General features: G+C 38.4%; 1 protein-coding gene across 2 annotated transcripts in view; it reads left to right on the top strand.

The window, feature by feature from the left end:
* The first annotated feature begins 2450 nt into the window (after positions 1–2450).
* INTS6 (integrator complex subunit 6) overlaps positions 2451–20650 on the top strand; it is a 78991-nt gene continuing 60791 nt past the window's right edge. Inside the window, exons 1-3 of one of the 2 annotated variants that reach the window (XM_065902436.1) lie at positions 2451–3066; positions 3480–3557; positions 4390–4539. In XM_065902436.1, coding sequence (XP_065758508.1) covers positions 2956–3066; positions 3480–3557; positions 4390–4539 — 339 coding nt within the window. In that variant the 5' untranslated portion in view covers positions 2451–2955. Of the gene's footprint in view, positions 3067–3258; positions 3280–3479; positions 3558–4389; positions 4540–20650 lie in introns of those variants that run through there. The other variant, XM_065902437.1, reaches the window with a different exon arrangement.

Below are 20650 nucleotides of genomic sequence, written 5' to 3'. Positions count from 1 at the left end.
TCAAGTAACAGTAATAGCTAAGGTCAGTGTTAACGCATGCTCATCTACTTCACTGTAGTTTGATTCCTTTCAAACTACTTTGTACTAACTAAAAACTCCAATTTATATGGAAAAAAAATTCCTAGCCTGGCATAAAGACCCTCTGGACCTGACCCACCTTTCTGGATCTTATACTGTTCTTCCTGTATCTGGTGCTCCAGCCTAAGCTGAACTTGATTGCTCCCCAAGAAGCCACTGCCAGTGCTGTGCTAACTTCCTTTCTTTACTACATTTTTAATGTCTAGAACGGATTTTCACCAGAAGCTTCTTTTCTTTTACCCACATATTCAAATCCTATCAATCTTTTAAAGCAGTGTAAGCAGTGTTTCTCAAATCTGAGAAATGTACAAGAATTTCTTATGATTCTAGAGAATTCATTTTCTGACAGGCAGGAGTCCATAGACCACAGTTTGAAAAGCATTGACAGAGAAAACTGGGGACAAATTCTATGAAGAGTTATTTCAGTTGCAAATTATCACATTGAAAAAAAATTTTTGTCTTTGTAACTTATAAAACAATTTGAATATTGTCACTAAAATAAAAACAAAAATTTTAAAGTATCAAGGAACTCTGAATTCTTATGTCCAGGTCTAGGATTCCATTTTGAGAAACACTGCTTTAAGGGACCACTTAAACTTACTGACCCTAGAAAATGTTATTTCCCCAGGGAAATAACATTTTCTCTTTTCTGAATTATTTAGTATCTAATCACTTTTTGTTCTGTAGTAGCTAATAATAAATGGGCAACGTTTTTCTAGAAAAACCTTAAGTTCTTTGAAGGCAGGGACAATAATCATTTTTAACTCCACTTAGCAAATACTGAATGTAATCTCTCTACTCCACCTTATTTTGTAGTCTAAATCTCTTAAAAATACTTTACTCTTCTATGGAACCTACTCACAGAACAGCTTATTGCTGAACTAGCCCTACTATAACAAAAGTTCAGAGACTGTCTTAAATGTTAGTAAAAGTCCAAGTTAAAAAATTCAAAATTAAAAAAAAATGCCACAAAACATGTTTTATGTTAATAGTAATAGGAACAATTTCTTTCAATGACCAGTAGGCAAATAATTAAGAATTTCAGAATAAACCACAGAAATGTAAGGCTAGTAGGGGAGTCTTGTCTTACATGGGTTGTATGTCCCTAAGTCAAACTGTCGATTAGTATATTTGAGGAAACTTTTCCTCGGACATTTAAGATTCATTATGTCATCCAGCTTGATGACAGGGGCCGGTTTTTAACCGAGAATGTCTTCCCTCATTCAGTATCTGGATCGAGCCTGATACAGTGTATGTGAAAGAGCACTGGAAGGGTTATGGAGAACCAATCTTATGTGTCACCTGGGCAGCCAGGTCAGTTTGTTTAAATAAAGAGTAATGAATTATGATTTGCCAGGGTCCCTTTTAGCTCTGAAAATTAACATTCGATGGTTCTAAGTAAATATGGCTTGACAGAGGTTACTTCTTTGGGTAAGACGGGTTATTTCCCTCCCAGTATAAAAAGGGCAGTAAACAGTTTATCGATATTTGAATCTTTCCCCACTGTCCTTTTAGGGCTGAATTAGCGGGGGGGAAAGGGTTTGTATGCTTTTCGGTGGTTTCCTGCAACGAGAGGGGTAGTGGCCAGGTCCAGCCCTCGCCCTCGGTCGCTGCCCCGGGCCAAGCGCGGCTGCGGGATAGGGTTGCCCCTGGTCCCCACTCCCCAGCGGGAGCGGTGTGACTCGCAGAGGAGATTAGTCCCTGGTCATAAACAACCTCTCACTTCCCCTCCCCCGCCCCGGGCCCGCCCGCGCCGGGGCCGGCCCTCTTAGGGCCAAGGAACCTCCTCCGACGACCGCCGGTGCGGAGCCCTCCTCTGGGGGGCGACCGCGGGCCTGCCGCTGACTCCTACCCGGGCTTTTGATCACGCTACTCATCCCTCCTCACTGGCCCACAGGGAAGGGGTTCGCTACCGAGACCTCCGAAGAGGAGCTGAGGGCAACCTCCATTTCCCTTCCCCCGACCCCTACCACCTCCGACAGCCAAGGAAAGGCTGCCGAGCCTGACGCGCAGACTCACAGCCGCGCCGGCCCTGGGCGCGCCGACGCGGCCCCCGCCCCACGGACCTTCCGTGGCTAGTCCCCGCCCCTTCCCGGAGCCCGCCTCCGCGTCGGCCGGCCCGCCTGCTCGCCCCTCGCGCGCACCCGACGCCCCGCCTCTGCGCGTGCTCCCTAACTATTCCCGGAGCCGGCCTCCAAGCTTCCCCCGCCCCTGAACTGTTTGAATATGCTAATAAGAGGCCAGGGGCCAGCCAATAGACTAGCGGGGCGGTGCGTCACGTGGCCCGAGGACGTGTCAGAGGGCGGAGCCTCTGCGGCCCCTGCCCGAGTTAAAACCGGAGTGTGAGAGAGAAAAGCGCTTCAGTAGCGAGAGGGGCTGAGAAAGTGGTGACACCGCCGGGGTGCGGAGGGAGTCCCTGAAACTTCTCCCAACAGCCCCAGGGCCAATCTCCCCTCAGCCCACTCCCCTCTTCGCCAGCTCCCAGGTCCCCACTCCCTGCGCCGGGGGTGGGGTAGGGAGCCAGGCCCGTCTCCCGCTGGGACACACACAGGGGCCGGGAGCGGGGACGGGACCCCCGAGGCGGGGGGGGAACGGACCGACAGACAGACGGCCGGGCGCCCGCCCTAGCGGGCAGGCAGGCAGGAGGAGGCGGAGGAGGAGGGGGTACGACGGGGAGGACTGGGTCCGGGGAGTTTCCTCTCAACTATCGGGGGAGAAACTCCCCGCAGCCGGAGGAAAGACCCAGACGGCGTTTTCCTCCCGGGGGCCGCGCTCCCCCGCCCCGCGTTAGCGGCGGTTGCCGCCGCCGCCACCGGCGCCTCCACCTCTTCCATCTCTTCCTCCACCACCTCGGGCCCGGGGTCCCCGGCCAGCACTATGCCCATCTTACTGTTCCTGATAGACACGTCTGCCTCTATGAACCAGCGCAGCCATCTGGGCACCACCTACCTGGACACGGCCAAAGGCGCGGTAGAGACCTTCATGAAGGTACCGACCGAGCGAGCCCGGGGGGCGACCCCAGCCCGGCGGCCCGCGGGCGGCAGGGGTTGGGGGGAGGGCGGCCGGGGGCGGCGAGGCGGAGGTGTCGGGGACCTGACTGCGGGAGCTGCCGGGCTCGGGGACCCCCTCCCCCACCGCGCGGGCGGCCGGGCGCTGCGAGCCGGGCTCGGCAAGGGCCCGGGCTCCGGCCCCGGGCGGTGTGTATGTTTGTGGGGCCGGTGTGTATGTGTGTGTGTGTGTGTTTGAGTGTGTCGGGGGGGGGCGGCCGCGGCGTGTGCGGTAACTGTGGTGGGGGGGGCGGCGGGGCCGCTGGGCGCCCCTTCTCCGCCTGCTAACCTCGCCTGTGTGCTTCCCTCTCGCCCGCCCTGTTCTGCTCCCGTTTTCCACCCGTTTTCCCGCAGCTCCGTGCCCGGGACCCTGCCAGCCGAGGAGACAGGTATATGCTGGTCACTTTCGAAGAGCCGCCCTATGCTATCAAGGTAACAGCCCTCGCCCTCCCCCTCCCCGTCCCTTCCTCTCTCGCCCTCCCCGCCCCCCCCCATTCACCCTTCCTTATGCTCCCCTCCCCCACCCGCTGTGCTCCAGGCGCTGAGGTCTTTTCCCCTGCGGGCTCCCACCCCCTCCCCCCGCTCCGGAGCGTCCCGGCGCGGCGCGGAGTCGCCGGGCCACCGCCGTCCCCTCCCCAGCCCGGCCCGGCGGCGGCGGCGGCGGCGGCGCGGCGATCAACATGGCCGACATTTCCCCTCCGCGGCGTGAGCGGCAGCAATGAACTGTGGGGGATATTTATTCAAGTTAGCCCGAGTGACAGCCGGGCCCGGCCGCGCAGAGCCCGGGTTTGCATTAAAGGGGAATCGGCCCGAGGCCCGGGCGGACCGGCGGGCGGGGGGCTTACGGTGGGGGTTGGGGTGGGGTGGGGTGGGGTGCAGCGGGGCCGGGTCTCCGGATTCTCCCCGATAAGGGCCGCGGGGCCGGTGGGACGGCTCCGGGTGAACTTCGGAAGTGCTGCTCACTTCTGCTTTCCACCACTACCTCTGCATCCGCGGATTTTTGGGCATGAGGTTGGGGAGTGCATCTCCCCGGGAAGTTATGAAGTATTAAGGCTGGTAGCTACGGAAAGCTGTAGAGCCAGCAGGTTTATTCTCGGCCACCTCTGGAAGAGAGTTTCCTTAGCAGAGAGACGGCATTGACACTACCCCAAACCGTACAGTAAAGTCGAGCAGCCGCTTGGTGAACGGCAGATTGTTAACGGCCGTCCCTGTGTACCTGGCTTTAAAAGATGAAAAAAAGAAATTCTCACATTTTTCTTTTCAGGCCGGATGGAAAGAAAACCATGCAACGTTTATGAATGAACTGAAAAACCTTCAAGCTGAAGGACTTACGACTCTTGGCCAATCCCTAAGGACAGCTTTTGATTTATTAAATTTAAATAGATTAGTAACTGGCATAGACAACTATGGGCAGGTAGGTTGAATATTAAGGTGGAAACACAGTTGATTTTTCTTTCTGTGGACAAGCAGTCCAGTCCAAAAGCTATATACCGTGAAATACAAATATGAAACATTGCAGATTAAAACAGTATGCACATAATACAAAAGTGGAATTCTGAGCACACTGTATATGGTTTTATAGCCCTCAAGTTTTTTTTTTTTGTTTGTTTCTTAAAATGTATTTGGGTTCAGAATTTGAATCTGAATGCTATAAAGTTGACATAAATTTAGTTTTAATCCCTTAAAGTTCACTCAGGAAATAAAAGGAAAACATCCTGTTTCACCACACTGTTTCTCTGATGGCCTACCCACTGGCAACTGCAACCCTTGCAATGACTGACGGACACTAGTTAATTAAAATGATCTTAAAATGTTAGAGGAAATTATTCTATTTGTTGTAAAAGGGCTTAGTTTAACCGTGTTGTATAACAACTCTGAAAGGTAAAAAGAATTATAGTGTACTGACTGAGTACATTAAGATTTCTCAGCTTGTGAAGTGTGTCCAGTAAGCCACTGCAGGAAGAATTCTGAAACCATTCTTGAATTAAATGGCAGGTCCAGAATTTTGTTTTTAAACTCCCAACCCTTGGAAAAGAGGCTGTTGGAAAATTTGAAAGAACCCATTCTTTCTCCCTGAATTCCCCCAGTTCCTCTAATGCTCTTGCTCTTAGCTGTCTGAAGATGAGACAAGATATTTAAATCACATGATGAGTCGCTATGGGATATAATGCAAGGTGGTCCATTATGACACTTTTGAGGTAACTGGCCCAGGAAGTAAAGGATGACAGTTTCTGTGTTGTGCAGAGCACCATTAACCACAGTGACACGTTTTGGTATACATTTTATTCTTTTCACAAATTCCATGAGCCACACTTTTCATTAGTTTCACAAGTTTCAGGGAAATTCTTCCCACAGCTACAGCTTTTGGTTTCTTTTCTATATAGGAGCAGGATTGTTTTCTTGTTTTAGAAATGTTTATACTTCAGTTCTTAGGGATAACTATTCACTGCCTGAACATTTTTGGAAATGGTTGAATGTAGTCCTATTGTTTTTAAAGTATACATTTCAACTTGGAGTTAGTTTGTTTCTGTTTTTACGGAATTGTACTTCCATTGTTTAATTAGTAAATGTGTATTTTCTTTACAGTAATCTGTTTTCTCTTTCTATGCTGCTTTATGTTTCAGCTATTAGTAATTTAGGCAGATTTGCCATGAACTTTTCAGTTTCTTTCTTTAAAATAATGGTTTTATTTCCCTTTCAGATTCCTTTGTTATCTATAGTACTATGCAATCTTAGTGCTTAAGGTCTTGATCTAAACTTTGAGTTCAAAGTCAGATAAGAAACTTGCCCTTACTCAGTTATCCTTATTTCCTTATTATTAGATATATTTATTTGGTTGTTAGATTGTCAGTGTATAGCGGAAGTATTAATTTTCTGTTTTTCTGTATCACATTTTCTAAGTGGGAAAGACTTTTAGACATACTTACTTGCTACCTCCTATTAAAAATATTAGATGTTTCCTTAGAAAAAACTGTCATGGAGAGACTGAGGACATTTGTAACTTAAACCTCTATTTTCTTTTTCACAATTGCCGTCTTCCACCAGGGAACACTTAAGTTCTTGTCTCTAAAGTTCACGAAAGTTTGAGGTTGAATGTGGTCCCACTGTGCTCTTAACCACTTAACGCCAAGAGAAGAGCCTGGAGATGAGGATGTTTTTGAATGTCAGGATTTATTGATTCAACAAGGTGTAGAGATTATACCTTTTAGTTATTTTGATGAATGAGTGAAGAGGCAAGGAGTAATATCCTGAGTTGGCACATAAAAATGATACTAGCATTAAAGTAACTTTGGAAGCCATAATTTTCCAAATGAAAATGACGATTGAGTACTCTTTTAATTAGAAGAAAATGTCTTTTCAGTAGCTATTTTTCATCATGAGGTTTTTTTCTTGCTGATTTAAATACATATTTTCTTGTTAAAAAAGACAAATGATCAAGAATTTTGAATGTTTCATTTATTAGTGAATAGTTCATATGTTTTCTTTGTGTGATTGTCTGCCTGTTTTTTGTGGAATAACTGTTTTCTGTAACCTCAGTGTTTCTACATAAGTACTTCCCCTCTCATGCTCTGTCCTAGGATCTGTGGAGCCCATAGTACTAAATACTTCTGTATAATCTCAGTAGTTGAAGGAAATGAGAAAAGGTGAGCTAGATGAAAGGGCATATTGAGTTTATAAAGCATCTAAAAACCTTTATATAAGCTTTTGAAAAAGTTTTCCTAAAACACTTAAATGGGGTTTATATATATCTGCATATTTATGCAGATACCTCCACACGTTCCTCCCACTCACATACGTCCATATACGGGTTTCCAGAATCAATTCCAAGAGTTTTTAATATCTATTTATTGCATAAGTTTTATTAACATACTTAAAAATAAAACATGTTTGAGCTATTAGCTAGTATCCTAAGAACTTGCAGGGGATCAGCAAGGTTAAAGTGGCTGAGAAAAAAATGGTTCTTCGTGAATGTTTTCTCAAGCACGTTGGATATCTCACTAATAAATTCCTTGCATGTTGAAGTCCTTATAAATAATTTTGACAATTAGTATCATTTGCTGATATTTCTACACTCATGATGTGTAGTCAGTCTTACAAATTTTAGTAACTTAGTCAGTTGCTTATCATTGCAGCTAAATCTGATAAATTTTTTTTTTACATGTGTTCACCGGGGTTTCAAATAATGCTGATTTTTTAAGAGCCACTGAAAATTTGATCCTGCCTTAATATCTGTTGGACATGTATATCTGATTAAAATTCCATATGTAGATTGGTTGATTTTTCATACTTTAGCAAGTTGTTCAGTCAATATTTTCAACATTGTTAAAAGTTAGGTTCCAGTTAGGTTTAGCTGCTAAATATTACTCTGACCTCCTGTTCATCATTTTTGTCACTGGACTGAATTCCACACTCCTGCTACTCAATACACTAGTACTGATTCAATTGTTCTAGGACTTAGAATGGTACCTTCTACTCTATATCTTTGGTGAAGACAATCTTGAGTAATAACATAAAAGGAGATATAATATGTTTAGTTTTTTGAGGGATTTCTATTCCAAGTGTTTACCTCATTGAAAAATGGTGGCTTTTAGACAAGATCAAATTGAGTGAATCTTGGAGAATAATGACAGCAAATTTTATTCTTCAGCATAAAGAGCTATTTGTGAACGAAGCTGATAATTCAGGTAGATTTCTAGTAATACTGCTTTTTTCTCTTCACCAAAGCGTATGCATTTAGTTCTCGGGTAGTATGTAATAAAGGCTTCTCTTTTAACGCTGGTAGATGAAGTAATGAAAACTTGATTCTCATTTGGGTTTTTGGTTTCTTTTCACCCAGGAAATGTATAAACAGTAGTTTGGTATTGACCTATAGATAATCTTTTCAAAAGAAGGTGGATTATTATCTTTGAAGATCCTGTGCTGAAGTCCCTGAACTTTTTTTTCCTACTTTTAAAATTTAAACATGTAATAGCACATATACCATCCTAATTATTTTTAAATGAACAGTTTAGTAGTGTTCAGGTTATTGTGCAGCCAGTCTCCAGAACATTTCCATCTTTCAAAACTGAAACTCGTTTCAAAACGATAACTCCTTATTTCCCCCTAACCCCAGCCACTGGCAATCAAAGAATAGCACCATTCTACTTTCTGTTCCTTTAAATTTGACTTCTCTAGAGTTACCTCCTGTAAATGGAATCATAGAGTATTCCACATTGTAGCATGTATCAGGGTATCATTTTTTTTTATTACTAAATAATATTCCATTGTATGTATATACCACATTTAAAAAGTTTTTTTCTGTATATGCCACATTTTGCCTGTCCATTAGTGATGAACACTTTGGCTGCTTCCACCTTTTGACCATTGTGAGTAATGCTGCTGTGAACATGGTGTGCAAGTTCTCTTGAGATCCTGCTTTCAGTTCTTTACACCCTGAAGTAGAATTGCTAGATTGTTTGATAATTCTGTTTTTTAAAAATTTAAGAAAAAGCCATATTGTTCTACATGAAGGTTACACTATTTACTGTTCCCACCAGTAGTGCACAAGGTTTTCAGTTTCTCCACATCCTTGATAACACTATTTTCCTTTTTTCTAATATTAGCTCTTTTAATGGATTTGAGATGTTATCTCATTGGTTTATTTGCATTTACCTAATTTAATATTATTTATATTGTACATCTCTTTATATGCTGGGTGGACATTTGTATATTGGTTTTGGAGAAATGTCTGTTCAAGTCTTTTGCTTATTTTTTAATTGTTGCTTTTTCCTGTTGATTTGTGGGAGTTCTTTAAATATTCTGGATATTACCCTCTTATCAGATGTGCAATTTGCAGATATTTTCTCCCCTTCCATGAGTTGCCTTTTTACTCTGTTGATTGTCCTGTTGATGTTTATTTTTGATGTATTCCTATTTATGTTTTGCTCCCTTTGCTTTTGGTGTCATTTCCAAGAAATCATTGCCAAATCCTATGTATACACGCTTTCCCCCTGTATTTTCTTTCAGGAGGTTTACTTTTACATCTTAACATTTGTGTTTTTAATCCGTTTGGAATTAATTATTATATACGGAATAGGGAGTAAGGGTCCAGCTTCATTCTTTTGCATGTGGACATCCAGTATTTCTAACACCATTTATTGGAGAGACTGGACTGTCCTCCCTTTTGAAGGGTCTTGAAAAGTCCCTGCAATTATTTTCAGTAATTACTGATGGATAGGGCCCTCTAGTCAAACTGGCTTAAGTGTTTTCTTCTCCCTCTTTAACTGTGTAAAGGAAGAGCAGTGGCTGGGAATGTGAAAGGGAGTTTAAAGTCTGACCCTGACGCCGAGGCCTTCTGTCACACTGGGCCGGCGCTGCTACCCTGTGCCTCTGCTGCGCCGTTTCCCAGGCTGCCAGGCATGAAGCCGTGTTCACCCTGAGAGCCAGTGAGAGGCTGACAGGGGATGAGGTGGTAAACGTACTGCAGAAGGCACGAAGTGCTCAGTAGGTGGAAGACATACTTTTCTCCCCTGAATAAACTATTTACCTCTAGTTTTCTATTATTTTTCCCTGTTGAATTGGAAAGTACAGTGATAAAAATCTAGTGATATTTAAAGCTGATATTATATGCTTTGAAATCTGTAACACATTAAATATATTTGTTTTTTGGGACAGTGAGATTTGTATTGCTTCCTAGGGGAAGCAGTGTGAAAAGTAAATATAACTTGATTAAAGTTGTCTTATTGATAGTTGATAAGCATGGGATAAAGGATAGGATTTTTTAAGTGTTAAATGAAAACTGGATGAATATAGTTTAGTAGATAAGTCAGAAAGTCATTCTTTTATAGGAATGTAAATTAGAAAAGGAACCCTCAGAAGACAAAAGCACATATTTTAGGATTCTTTCAAATAGGGAGCTCCCCCTAGTGCGTTTAAGATGATACTTACACACATTTGATTTGCAAGGAACTTATGAGGAGCACATCTATTGGGTAAATCAGGGGATATTTTAATAAGGTTTGACTGAGCTCAAAGTAGTATAATATGGCTATAATTTGTTTCCTGTTGAGCAATAATTTTGAAGGTGATAATTTACGACAGATTTCAAGACCCAGGTTTTATTTTCTTTGAAAACACTCGCTATAATTTGTCTTCATAATTTTACACGCTAAATCTATTTTCTAAAAGATAAAAAAACCACCTTGATGTGATGATTTTAAAAGAAAATGAAAAAGAATATCCTAAAGACATTGCATTCTTAATTAGAAATTATTGAAAATAAAAGTACAAAAGGTGAAAGTAATATGATCCATTTCTTCAAAGAGAATATTTTCCCTTTATGAAAAAGAATGTCAATAATGTAGTATTAAGCTATGTATGAAAAATTATATACATTAAATTATGTTTGAAAATTAAAAGACCAGGAACAAATATTTGAATGAAAGACTATCACTCAGTTATTTTCAATTGATTTAAGGTCATTTATGGTCCGAATTAACTAAAAGTATTGTTTAGCCATGTTCGTGTTACAGATTTCTGCAAGGAGACTATAATATTTTATAAGTTAATTTTCTTAAATATTTAAAGTTATTTTTAGTCATCATACTCCACTCAAATTTATATTTTTATAAATTGTTTTGGTGGATTTTTTCCTTTGGTTGATCAACACTAACGTATTATCAGCACTGTTTGTGTTTTTTTTTTTTGATTTTATTTTTTAATTTTCTTTTTTTAGCCATGTGGCTTGCAGGATCTTAGTTCCCTGACCAGTAATTGAACCCTAGCCCACAGCTGTTAAAGTATCAGGTTTTAACCTCTGGACTGGCATGGAATTCCCTTTTTTCTTTCATTTTAAAGAAGTAATTTCTTTATACAAACTTCATTTTTGTTTAGCCATATTATTAATTTGCTTAATTTAAGCATGGTCACAGACCATAGAATACTGGGCTTTTTGGATTTTGTCTTTATTCCCTGATCCCTCTTCTTTCCTCCATCCTTTTTTTGTTGAGATACACCTTAAATATATATAGTATGTGTGAAGCTTCGTGAATTTTTATATACACTCTTAGAAAAACAAACTGAACTTTTTGCATCTATCAACAGAACTTTTCATTAGACTTCCTGTAAATATTACTATAGTTATTGCTTTTTAGGGCTTTAGAATTGAAAGTGATGTTAGACTTCATCATCCTTATTTTAGAAGTGTAGAAGGTAAGACCCAGCAAAGTTAAATGCTTAATTTTGTCACATTATGAAATATTTCACATTATGAAAAAGAGAGCAATTGGTTATGAAACAGTCAATGCAGATTTTATTAGTAATTAGTATTTTATTTAAGAGCAAATTTTGTTTAAAGGTATAACCTATAGATGGGAATCCCTTTGGGTGGTGCGGGTTATATCTGGAGCTCTCTAGAGGACTCTCCCTTCTTTCAGGTCCTCTGAAAAGCAGGTGTTTCATTTTGTCATTGTGTTGTGTTTAGCTTTTCTTGTAACACCCTGTTAAAATACTGTTTGTTATATTCAGTTGGATTTCCTTCAGAGTCCCTTGTCCCTCAGCACTACCTGAAAAATAATGTGAATGTGGGGGATAGTTGACAGGATTTTATGTATGTGTGTATGTGTATATGTATATTTGATGGCACTTTTTGATTTTGTACTCCTAGTTTACTGAGTTTCTGGTATAGTTAATACAGTACTGTTAACCTCGTCAGTCAGTCAGTTGGTTTCTCCAGTGTCATGTGCTGGCCAGTATTACTATTGTAATTATAAGTTTTCACCCGGACAGTTTGTAATTTGTTAACTACCAGTTAGTTTCCTTTGATATGAGATACTTTTGAAAATCTCTAGGCATTGTTTTTAACATTCAGAAAAATCTGTTTGGCTCTTCACCCAAGTCATGTAATCTCTGAACCTCAGTTTCCCCATAAGGAAAATAGAATGGAGGAATCTTGTAGGATTGTGGTGAAGATTGATAAACACTGTAGTTTGTTAGTATAATAACACCTATTACCATTTCTGTGAATTTTCCTTTTATTTGAATTAAAAAAAAACAGGGATTGTAGGTACATGGAGTATTTCATCCAGATTTTTAAGAACAAGAAATGTGATAGGGAAAGAATGAACTGCTTTGTTAGAACTGACTGTGCCAGGCCCTGCTGCTATTAGCTGGTGTTGTTTTGACTGACAAGTCCCTTAACTTTGCCTCACTTTTGTCATCTGCAAAATGGTGATAATACCAATTGAAAACGTTTTTAAGGATTGAGAAGAACATTTGTTAATCATCTAGCAAAGTGTCTGCTTAGAAAAAACTTTGCTAATCTGCAGCCTTTGAGAAAAAACAGTAAACGTTTTTTTATAACCCAACATGCATACAGCACAAGAAGCTCGAATTAGCTGTCCAGCAGTTGCAGCTCAAGTGAAATTCCTTGCCTCTGGGGACATAGTGGGTTTTGGCATTGAATTGAAGCTTTCTAGATTTCTCCAAAATACTTTTCCCTGAGTGTTATGAAAGTCTTCCCCCCTAGACCTCTAATTCTTGTTCAGAAATGTTTGGATAACTGCTTAAAACAAATATGTTTTTGATTTTCAAAGCAAGAAAGGTTTAAGCTTCTCTGAGGAATTTTCGATCTTAGACCATTTTTAGGGCTTTGTTAGTAGTGTATTTTAAAATTCAGGTAAGTAGTGGATAGGATGAGGTGAAGGATGTTCTTGTGCAGAAGAAAAGTCAAATGGAAAATGATCTCTTATTGTTTGTAATGTAGGTTTATTCGGGATGAACCTGGGAAGGATTATTTTATGTAGTGATGTTTCTGTTAGGGGCTTGTGTGATTTAAAATTTGATGTATTGAGAGAGAATTGCACCTAAAAAGTATTTTTTAATTGAAGGATAATTGCTTTACAGAATTTTGTTTTCTGTCAAACCTCAACATGAATCAACCATAGGTATACCCTATGGTATATCAACCATATATCAAACCTCAACATGAATCAACCATAGGTATACCCTATATATATATATACACACACACACACATATATATATATATATCCCCTCCCTTTTGAACCTCCCTCCCATCTCTCCCCATCCCACCTCTCTGGTTGCTGTATATGTCAGGAAACTCAAACAGGCTCTGTATCAACCTAAAAAGTATTTTAACTTAAAAATCTTATAATAGAATTAGTTGTAATCGGAGGACAAATTTGCATTAGCTTGAGTGAGTGAAAGTTGCTCAGTCGTGTGCGACTTTTTGTGACCCCATGGACTGTCAATTCTCTAGGACAGAATACTGGAGTGGGTAGCCTTTCCCAGCCTAGTGGTGATTTATCAAAACTTATTCTAGGTCCTACATACTTTTTTTAATCTTTTCTTAAAAGGAAATGACATTTTAACATTTTCCATTTATTAGTTTTGCTCAGATAAGCTGGGGAACATGTGAAGGTCCTTGGAGGGATTATATCTTCTAAAAAACTTTGTTCTAGAAAGGAAAACAGTTCTGAATATGTGAGAAAAAGTAATGTAGCCTTAGCTATTAGGTAATGTAATTTGATTAGTCATTGACAGGTTTTGTGCTGGCATCAGTGTTGAAGGAAAACTCTCCCTGTGTCTTAAAGCTAGTGAAGCTAGTTAGGAATCAGGAAACATCAAGAAAGTCTTCTGGTTATTCCGGAGTTTATAAACACGAGAAGCATCCAAACAACTCTTCTGAGAGGATTAAAAGCAATTATTTTTAATCATAGAAATTGAAGATGGTTAAGTAAACTTTGTGGAAGGTTAGACTGAACCACAGTGGTGATTGTTAAAAAGTCTGGGTCCATAAGATAATGACAGATTATAGTACTTTTGGATTATAAGGAATAAGCAAAGTGATGTTTTTGTGACTCCTGATGTAATGCCTGAGTTTTGATGGTTTCTGATCATTTATGTACTGTGGAAGACATTAATGTAAAATTTTGGATTTTTATTTTACATTTTTGTCAATCTCATTTTTCAAACTAGTAATTTAGAAGGAAAACCCAAGTAATTGCATCCAGTACATTGGGCCTAAGTCAGGTAGTAGAAAGAGAAAAGGATCTTTACATCTAAATTTTGTTAATCCAGAATGGATAATGTCTAATCCCAAACAAGATTATATTGAATGTAAATCCTTATATAGAAAAGTTATATTATGTTTTTAGAGCTTCCATTTCAGTGTGCTATAGTATCAAGCAGAAACAGCAGTCTCTGTAGGCACCCACCCGTCCATATGTGACATCTGCTTTTTCATGAGGTTTATTTCCAATGTAAAACCTTGGTGGATTCGTATGTATAGTTAGGAAGTCTTGTAAAAATTTGTTTTTAACAATAGATCCATATATTATGTGGTTGGTTTTTTGTTTCCCAAGTATGTCATCTATTTTGAAAAATTTAAATCTGTAAACACTTGGGAAGGTGTTTAGTACAAGCATCTATAAATGTTTGGATCAGAATCTAGCCAGGGTGCATTTCTAGAAACTCTTTTACTCAAGTTCATATACCTACATGATGAATTCGGAGAAATTTAACTATTTCCTCCTAAAAATACCTTACTGAAATTGGGTTACCATAAATTATTTCCCAGAAAACAAAAATTCCATACTTTGTTTTTTTTTAACAGAGTAGGGCCTCTTAAAACTAATCTCGCATTTTGGTTTATCCAGTTAAATTATTTTGAGGTTGACCTTAAGCCATAGCAAGTGAAAAACAACAGAGTGTTAGTTTTTCCAAGTGCTTAACATGAATTATTTTCCTTCATTAAGTTTGATACTTTAATGGCTACCTTTACTGATATGTACTGATTATTAGGCTGTTCTTCGTTTTCAGTTGTGGTCTTGAAGATACTTTTTAATAGAATGCTGAAGTTGAAGTCCATCTTTTTTGTAGGACAGCTGTTACATTTGATTCTTTTAACAGTATATTCATAATGTGGATATTTAGAAGGAAGTAATGATAATGGTTAAAGATATGGTTTAATCAGACTTTTGCAAATCTGTAGGTTTGGTGGTAATCAACACCCAAGGAGATGATTATTTTTGATAGAATAGGCAGATGTGTATTTTTTTTGGAGGTCAGATTTCCAGCATTATTGCTGTATAACGTTCCCCATCTTGGGAAGTGTGTTTTCATTTCATCTTGCTGTTTATTTTTTCACTTTTTCTGTTATGTTTCTAACATTTTTTTAATTTTAAATTTTATTTGTATTTTGGCTGCACGACAGCGGCTTGTGGGATCTTGGTTCCCCGACCAGGGATCAAACTAGGACATCGGTAGTGAGGGTGTGGAACCCTACCCACTGGACCACCAGGGAATTCCCTAACCTGTTATTATTACATATTTTGTTGAAATTAATGCTATGCAATCCATTTAATATTTCAGATATATTGAATTTATATTACTTTCCTTTGATTCACTAGTACTTAGTCTTAGCATTTATTGAGTTTCTAACACTTCTTTCCACAAAGTCAAGCTTGTAATTTTTCAGTTCTGATAGTGAATATTTTTTACATACTAGTATGGTTGACCCTTAAATGATACAAGTTTGAACTGTGCAGGTTCATTTATCATGTGGAATTTCTTACATACCACAACCATTGGGGGTTGGTTGAATCTGAGTTTGTGAAATTGCAGATATAAAGGGTTGACTGTAAAGTTATATGTAGATTTTTGACTCTGCAGGGGTTAGCGGCCCTAAACCTTGCATTCAAGGGTCACCTGTATTTAGTTTATTATTTCAGTCAAATCCTAGGATATTGCCCTTCAGTCATTATGCTAAAATTAATATGTAAGATTCCCTCCTACTTTTGCTAAAGTCTTATTATTCCATCTCTTTCTAATTCTATTTTTTAAAAATAAGGAATTAGATAGAGGAACTGTTTTAGTATACAATTGTATAATGGAGTTACTTGAAACTAAAAGTGTATTTCTTTTAATGGGAAATTTTAACATGTTTTTAAAGTTTATGCTTTAGTGTATTCTAAGTACTAGATTTTTATGCATTAGCAGGTTTTTTTTAAGTTTTATTTTTGAATATTAAGCATATTTTAATTTTGGAGAGTACTTATTTTGAATATGTAATAAATGTGCATGGTTAAAAAATTTAAGCATTAGAGAAAGTTATATAGTTGCTCAACTCAGTTCTTCAGAGGCTGCCATGGTAAATCAGTTTATAGTGTGTATCCTTCCGAAATCTCTTCTACATAATCAAAAGTATTAATTTAAAAGCACTAATTTGCACTAATTTCTTAAGATGAATATCTGAATTTTTACATCAAAGACTTATTTATGCCCCACCACTTGGGATCTTGACTGTAAAAGTAATAATCTTGCTGAATTCAAAAACAAATCATAAAACTTGTATTTGGCCTTGGAGTATTGATTTTAATGTAAGCCTTTTGGGCTGTTAGTGGCTTAAATAATTATTATATTTCCTTTGGAATGTGTAATTAAGCAGTTGTGTATTCATCCCTGTAATATAATGAACCTTCTCATCCTTTAATAAACAAAAGCTAAACAGTATTACTGACAGTGAGTATTGAATAGAAAATATAATTTGCACATCAAAACTATGATTTCATAGGTCTTATTGCTAGAGTTTGAAGCTAAAAAAATGATAGTTAAAAATATTAAGTATGTAAGTATTGTAAATTTTGAAAAAATTCTGGTTGTGATTTTCAAATGTCTGAAGTTTGAGCAATATTGAACTAAAGAATGTTATTGATTCTGGTTGACTTGTTTTGCACAGTATGTATTAAAACCTTTTCTCAATTCTGTATAGTTGTAAAAGTGTTTATTAGTATTATGATTAATAAGACTTTGGATGTGAATTGCATTAGATGCTTTTCTTTTAGAAATATGTTTAAAGTAGAATATTTTTAATATTGTTTCTATATTTTTTATAGAATTTGATTTTTGACAGTATAAAGGGAAGTGTTAGAAAGTTTCTAAATGAACATGAAATGGTTGGTTTATCATTTTAGGAGACCATATATTGTTACTTCTTTATTATCTATGGTATTAGAGGAAAATAGGTAGATAATGAATGCAGGCTTCATTTCATATTTTTATGAAAGATTTATTTATGCAGATTCCACAGAGATGTAAATAAAGGGAACTTAAAGCTTCTAGTCTTGAACTGAACTTACAAAATTTTTAGCCACTGTCCTGCTAGGTACTTCTCCAGTATATGCATGAGAACCTTTAGTGATGTAGTAGTTATTTCTAAAAGCTGCCCTTTCCGTTACTTTACATTTTTACTTGTTGTCACTGTAATTTGCTTGAAAAGGAAGTTTTAAATAGGAAGAAAGCACAGGCTATTTCTGAAAGTTTTTTATTTTCTGCTAGGTAATATACTTTTAGCCTAGACATATAATGTTATACATCTAAACACCTTTTTTGTTTATTTCCATTGGCTATAGCTGTCTTGATATATAGCAAAATAGCTCACTGGTGATAGATGTTGGTAAGCTGAAGATACTATCACAGGAGAGAGTCAGAGAGCAGATCTCTGGTGCCTACTTTCCCTGTCCTGGGAAAAATGTAACATAGACAAGCACTTGCTGTCCTTCTGGGATTTGTTTAAAGCACTGATATGGTGGAGCATGGTGGCATGGAGGGAAAACTTGAGCCCTCTGGTCCTGCAGCAGAGGTAGCCACTAAAAGGTCTACTGAATATTAGAGCTGCCTTCCTTTCACTGTCAATTCAAAACATAATATCTAAGAGAAGCTTAAGGGTACAGTAAAACTCCTGTGCCCCGCCCCCGGTCCCCTCCACCCCCTCCTCCCATTTTAAATTTCTTGGGTAAAACTAAAAATTTTGAATCTGAGAACCAGGTTAGTTTTTATTTGAAGGAAAATTAAGCTTATTTTTACATTTTAAAAACTCTTTTTTGCTGAATGCTAATAACTTGTTTTAATATTTCCAAAGCAATTTTCTGCAAAATTGCAATAGGTTTTAGTTGGATAAATCTACTTTAGTTTTATTTTTAAAATTTTCATATTAAGCTTTTACACCTTACTTTAACATCACAATAATGTTAAATTATTGAGAGATATATGTGAAGTGAAAGTTTTTGTATTTATCTTTAGCAGAACTCTTACCTGAGACTTTTGGCTGATATTAAATTTAAATTTTCTAAATGACAAGATTTCCATCAGTAAATATCTCTAGAGGTAGAGTTATACTTTGCACCGTATTTTTTTTTTTTTTTTTTAGTTTCATGTCTAGATTCTTTATGCCAAGAACCAGGGTTCTGAGAGGAAAACATCTGAGTTTAATTCTGCTAATGGCATAAGTAAACTTTTAGTCCCTCTACTGGCTGCCTTGGTCGTAGCAGACCTTGAATTTTTTTTTTTTCTTTTCAACTCTAAATGACTAGCTTTATGACTGAGGTGAATTTTGAGGTAAATTCTAATATGAACTGTCTCCAAATTGAGTGACTTCATAGATATCCTTATTAAGAATAAAAATGTAAAATAGTGACTCAAGTTTTGAGAATTACTAAACTTTGCTGCTGCTGCTGCTAAGTCGCTTCAGTCGTGTCCAACTCTGTGTGACCCCACAGATAGCAGCCCACCAGGCTCCCCCGTCCCTGGGATTCTCCAGGCAAGAACACTGGAGTGGGTTGCCATTTCCTTCTCCAGTGTGTGAAAGTGAAAAGTGAAAGTGAAGACGCTCAGTTGTGTCCGACTTGTAGCGACCCCATGGACCGCAGCCTACCAGGCTCCTCCAATCCATGGGATTTTCCAGGCAAGAGTACTGGAGTGGGTTGCCGTGGCCTTCTCCGATTAAACTTTGCAGATTTTTGTAAAATGTGAAAAAAACAATCTTGTGATACTGGCAGACAACCAAAAATGTGTTTTAGTTTGCTGGCTAAAAGATAATATCAGAGAAAGATTCCAATTGTTTACATGCTTTTGCCAAACTAGAAAAGGCAGAGGACGAACAGCCTAAAACTATATATAAGAAAACTTTATTGGCACAACATGTTCTGGTCATTTTCTGCAGGTTATTTAGAAATTTATGCTTAGATATCTGTTAATACAATACTTTTTATATGGAAGTTGAGATAATTTTTCCCTGGGGAAATAAACCTCTCTTTGTGTGTAAATTACATTCATTAAGTCATTATTCTGATTTTTATCATAACTAATACTGTTCCTTTTCTTAGTGTGATTCTCGACTAAACTGTCTCACCTTAGACAGGAAGGGGTCTTAGGCACAGTAGAGTTAAAGGAGTAAAGAGCTGAATGAGGATGGCCAGATTTTTCTTTACTTTTTTCTGCCTTTGATCTTTAGTTGTAGTTTCCAAAATTTAAAAGTCATTAAAAGCTTTTAATATTTTATTTTTTCATTTGTATATATCGTGTCTGAAAGTTGATTGAAGTTATAGAGTTTTCAAAAGTAATATGTACAACACTTTGTTTTACTGTGTTTTTCTTGGGGGAGTGGTATATTGATTTATATATAGAAAAATTGATAAGGCATCACAGAACTGCAGGAAATAAGACATCACAGAGCAACAGGAAACCAAATAATGGAATAGTCCTGCCGTACATAGTTAATTTTACTGCAGGTAGAGTATATTAAATGAAACCAAATTGAGTGTAATCCTGTAATACTGGGGGGTTCCCTGGTGACTAATTCTAATACTATAATACTGGGAGCTTCCCTGGAAAAGAACTCGCCTGTTAATGCAGGAGATGCAGGTTCCGTCCGTGGGTTGGAAAGATCTGGAGAGGGAAATGCCAGTCTGCTCCAGTGTTCTTGTCTGGGAAAGCCTATGGACAGGAGCCTGGTAGGGTCTATGGGGTCGCAAAAGAATCAGACAGGACTTAGTGACTAAACAACAAGAACTGCAATTATAATACCATTCTTTGTTGCATGAAAATCCAGGTTGGTGTAGAATTGTATTCAAGAGAATTTAGCTGCTGTTATTAGGACATTCAGATGCTTCAGAAAGACCACGTAATTTAGAGTTGGAATCACTTTCTGGCTTTTTCCAAAACCAGATGTGTGACTTATGGTTATATCATTTAATCTCCGTGATTAAACGTTTTTACTTCACCAAGTTTTTAGGATCAGATGAGATAAATATAAGTGCTTATTGCTATTATCAAGTGCCTGGGTATTACAGTAATTTTAGGCGTAGAACCTGAAGAGTATTATGTGTACAAGTCTCCAGTAAAGTATCAATTAAGAGCTTTGTTGTCAAGAAAAAGTAACTTTGATTTTAATGTTTAAATTTGGCTTAAATTTTTATAACTTAAAGACTTTTTGCTAAGTTTCAATACATTTGAACTTGATTTTTAGACATTATGGTACTTAAATAAGTATGTGTTTGAGTCTTTGGGTAGACAACATCATCCATGAAGTTTTTAATAACTGTACATAGTTGTTTAATTGTAAATCTGTCAAATCCTTTGGCTTTTGGAGGATAATTATGAGTGTGCTTACACAGAAATAAGAGTGGATGGTTTTCAAAGTTTTGAACAGAAAATCTGACTTTGATTTAGGTTAAAATATAAAGGTG

The sequence above is a fragment of the Muntiacus reevesi genome, chromosome 11 (assembly GCF_963930625.1).
Source record: "Muntiacus reevesi chromosome 11, mMunRee1.1, whole genome shotgun sequence".
Taxonomy (NCBI): Eukaryota; Metazoa; Chordata; class Mammalia; order Artiodactyla; family Cervidae; genus Muntiacus; species Muntiacus reevesi.
Note: the sequence above shows the minus strand (reverse complement) of the source record. Positions and strands in the feature narration are given on the sequence as shown.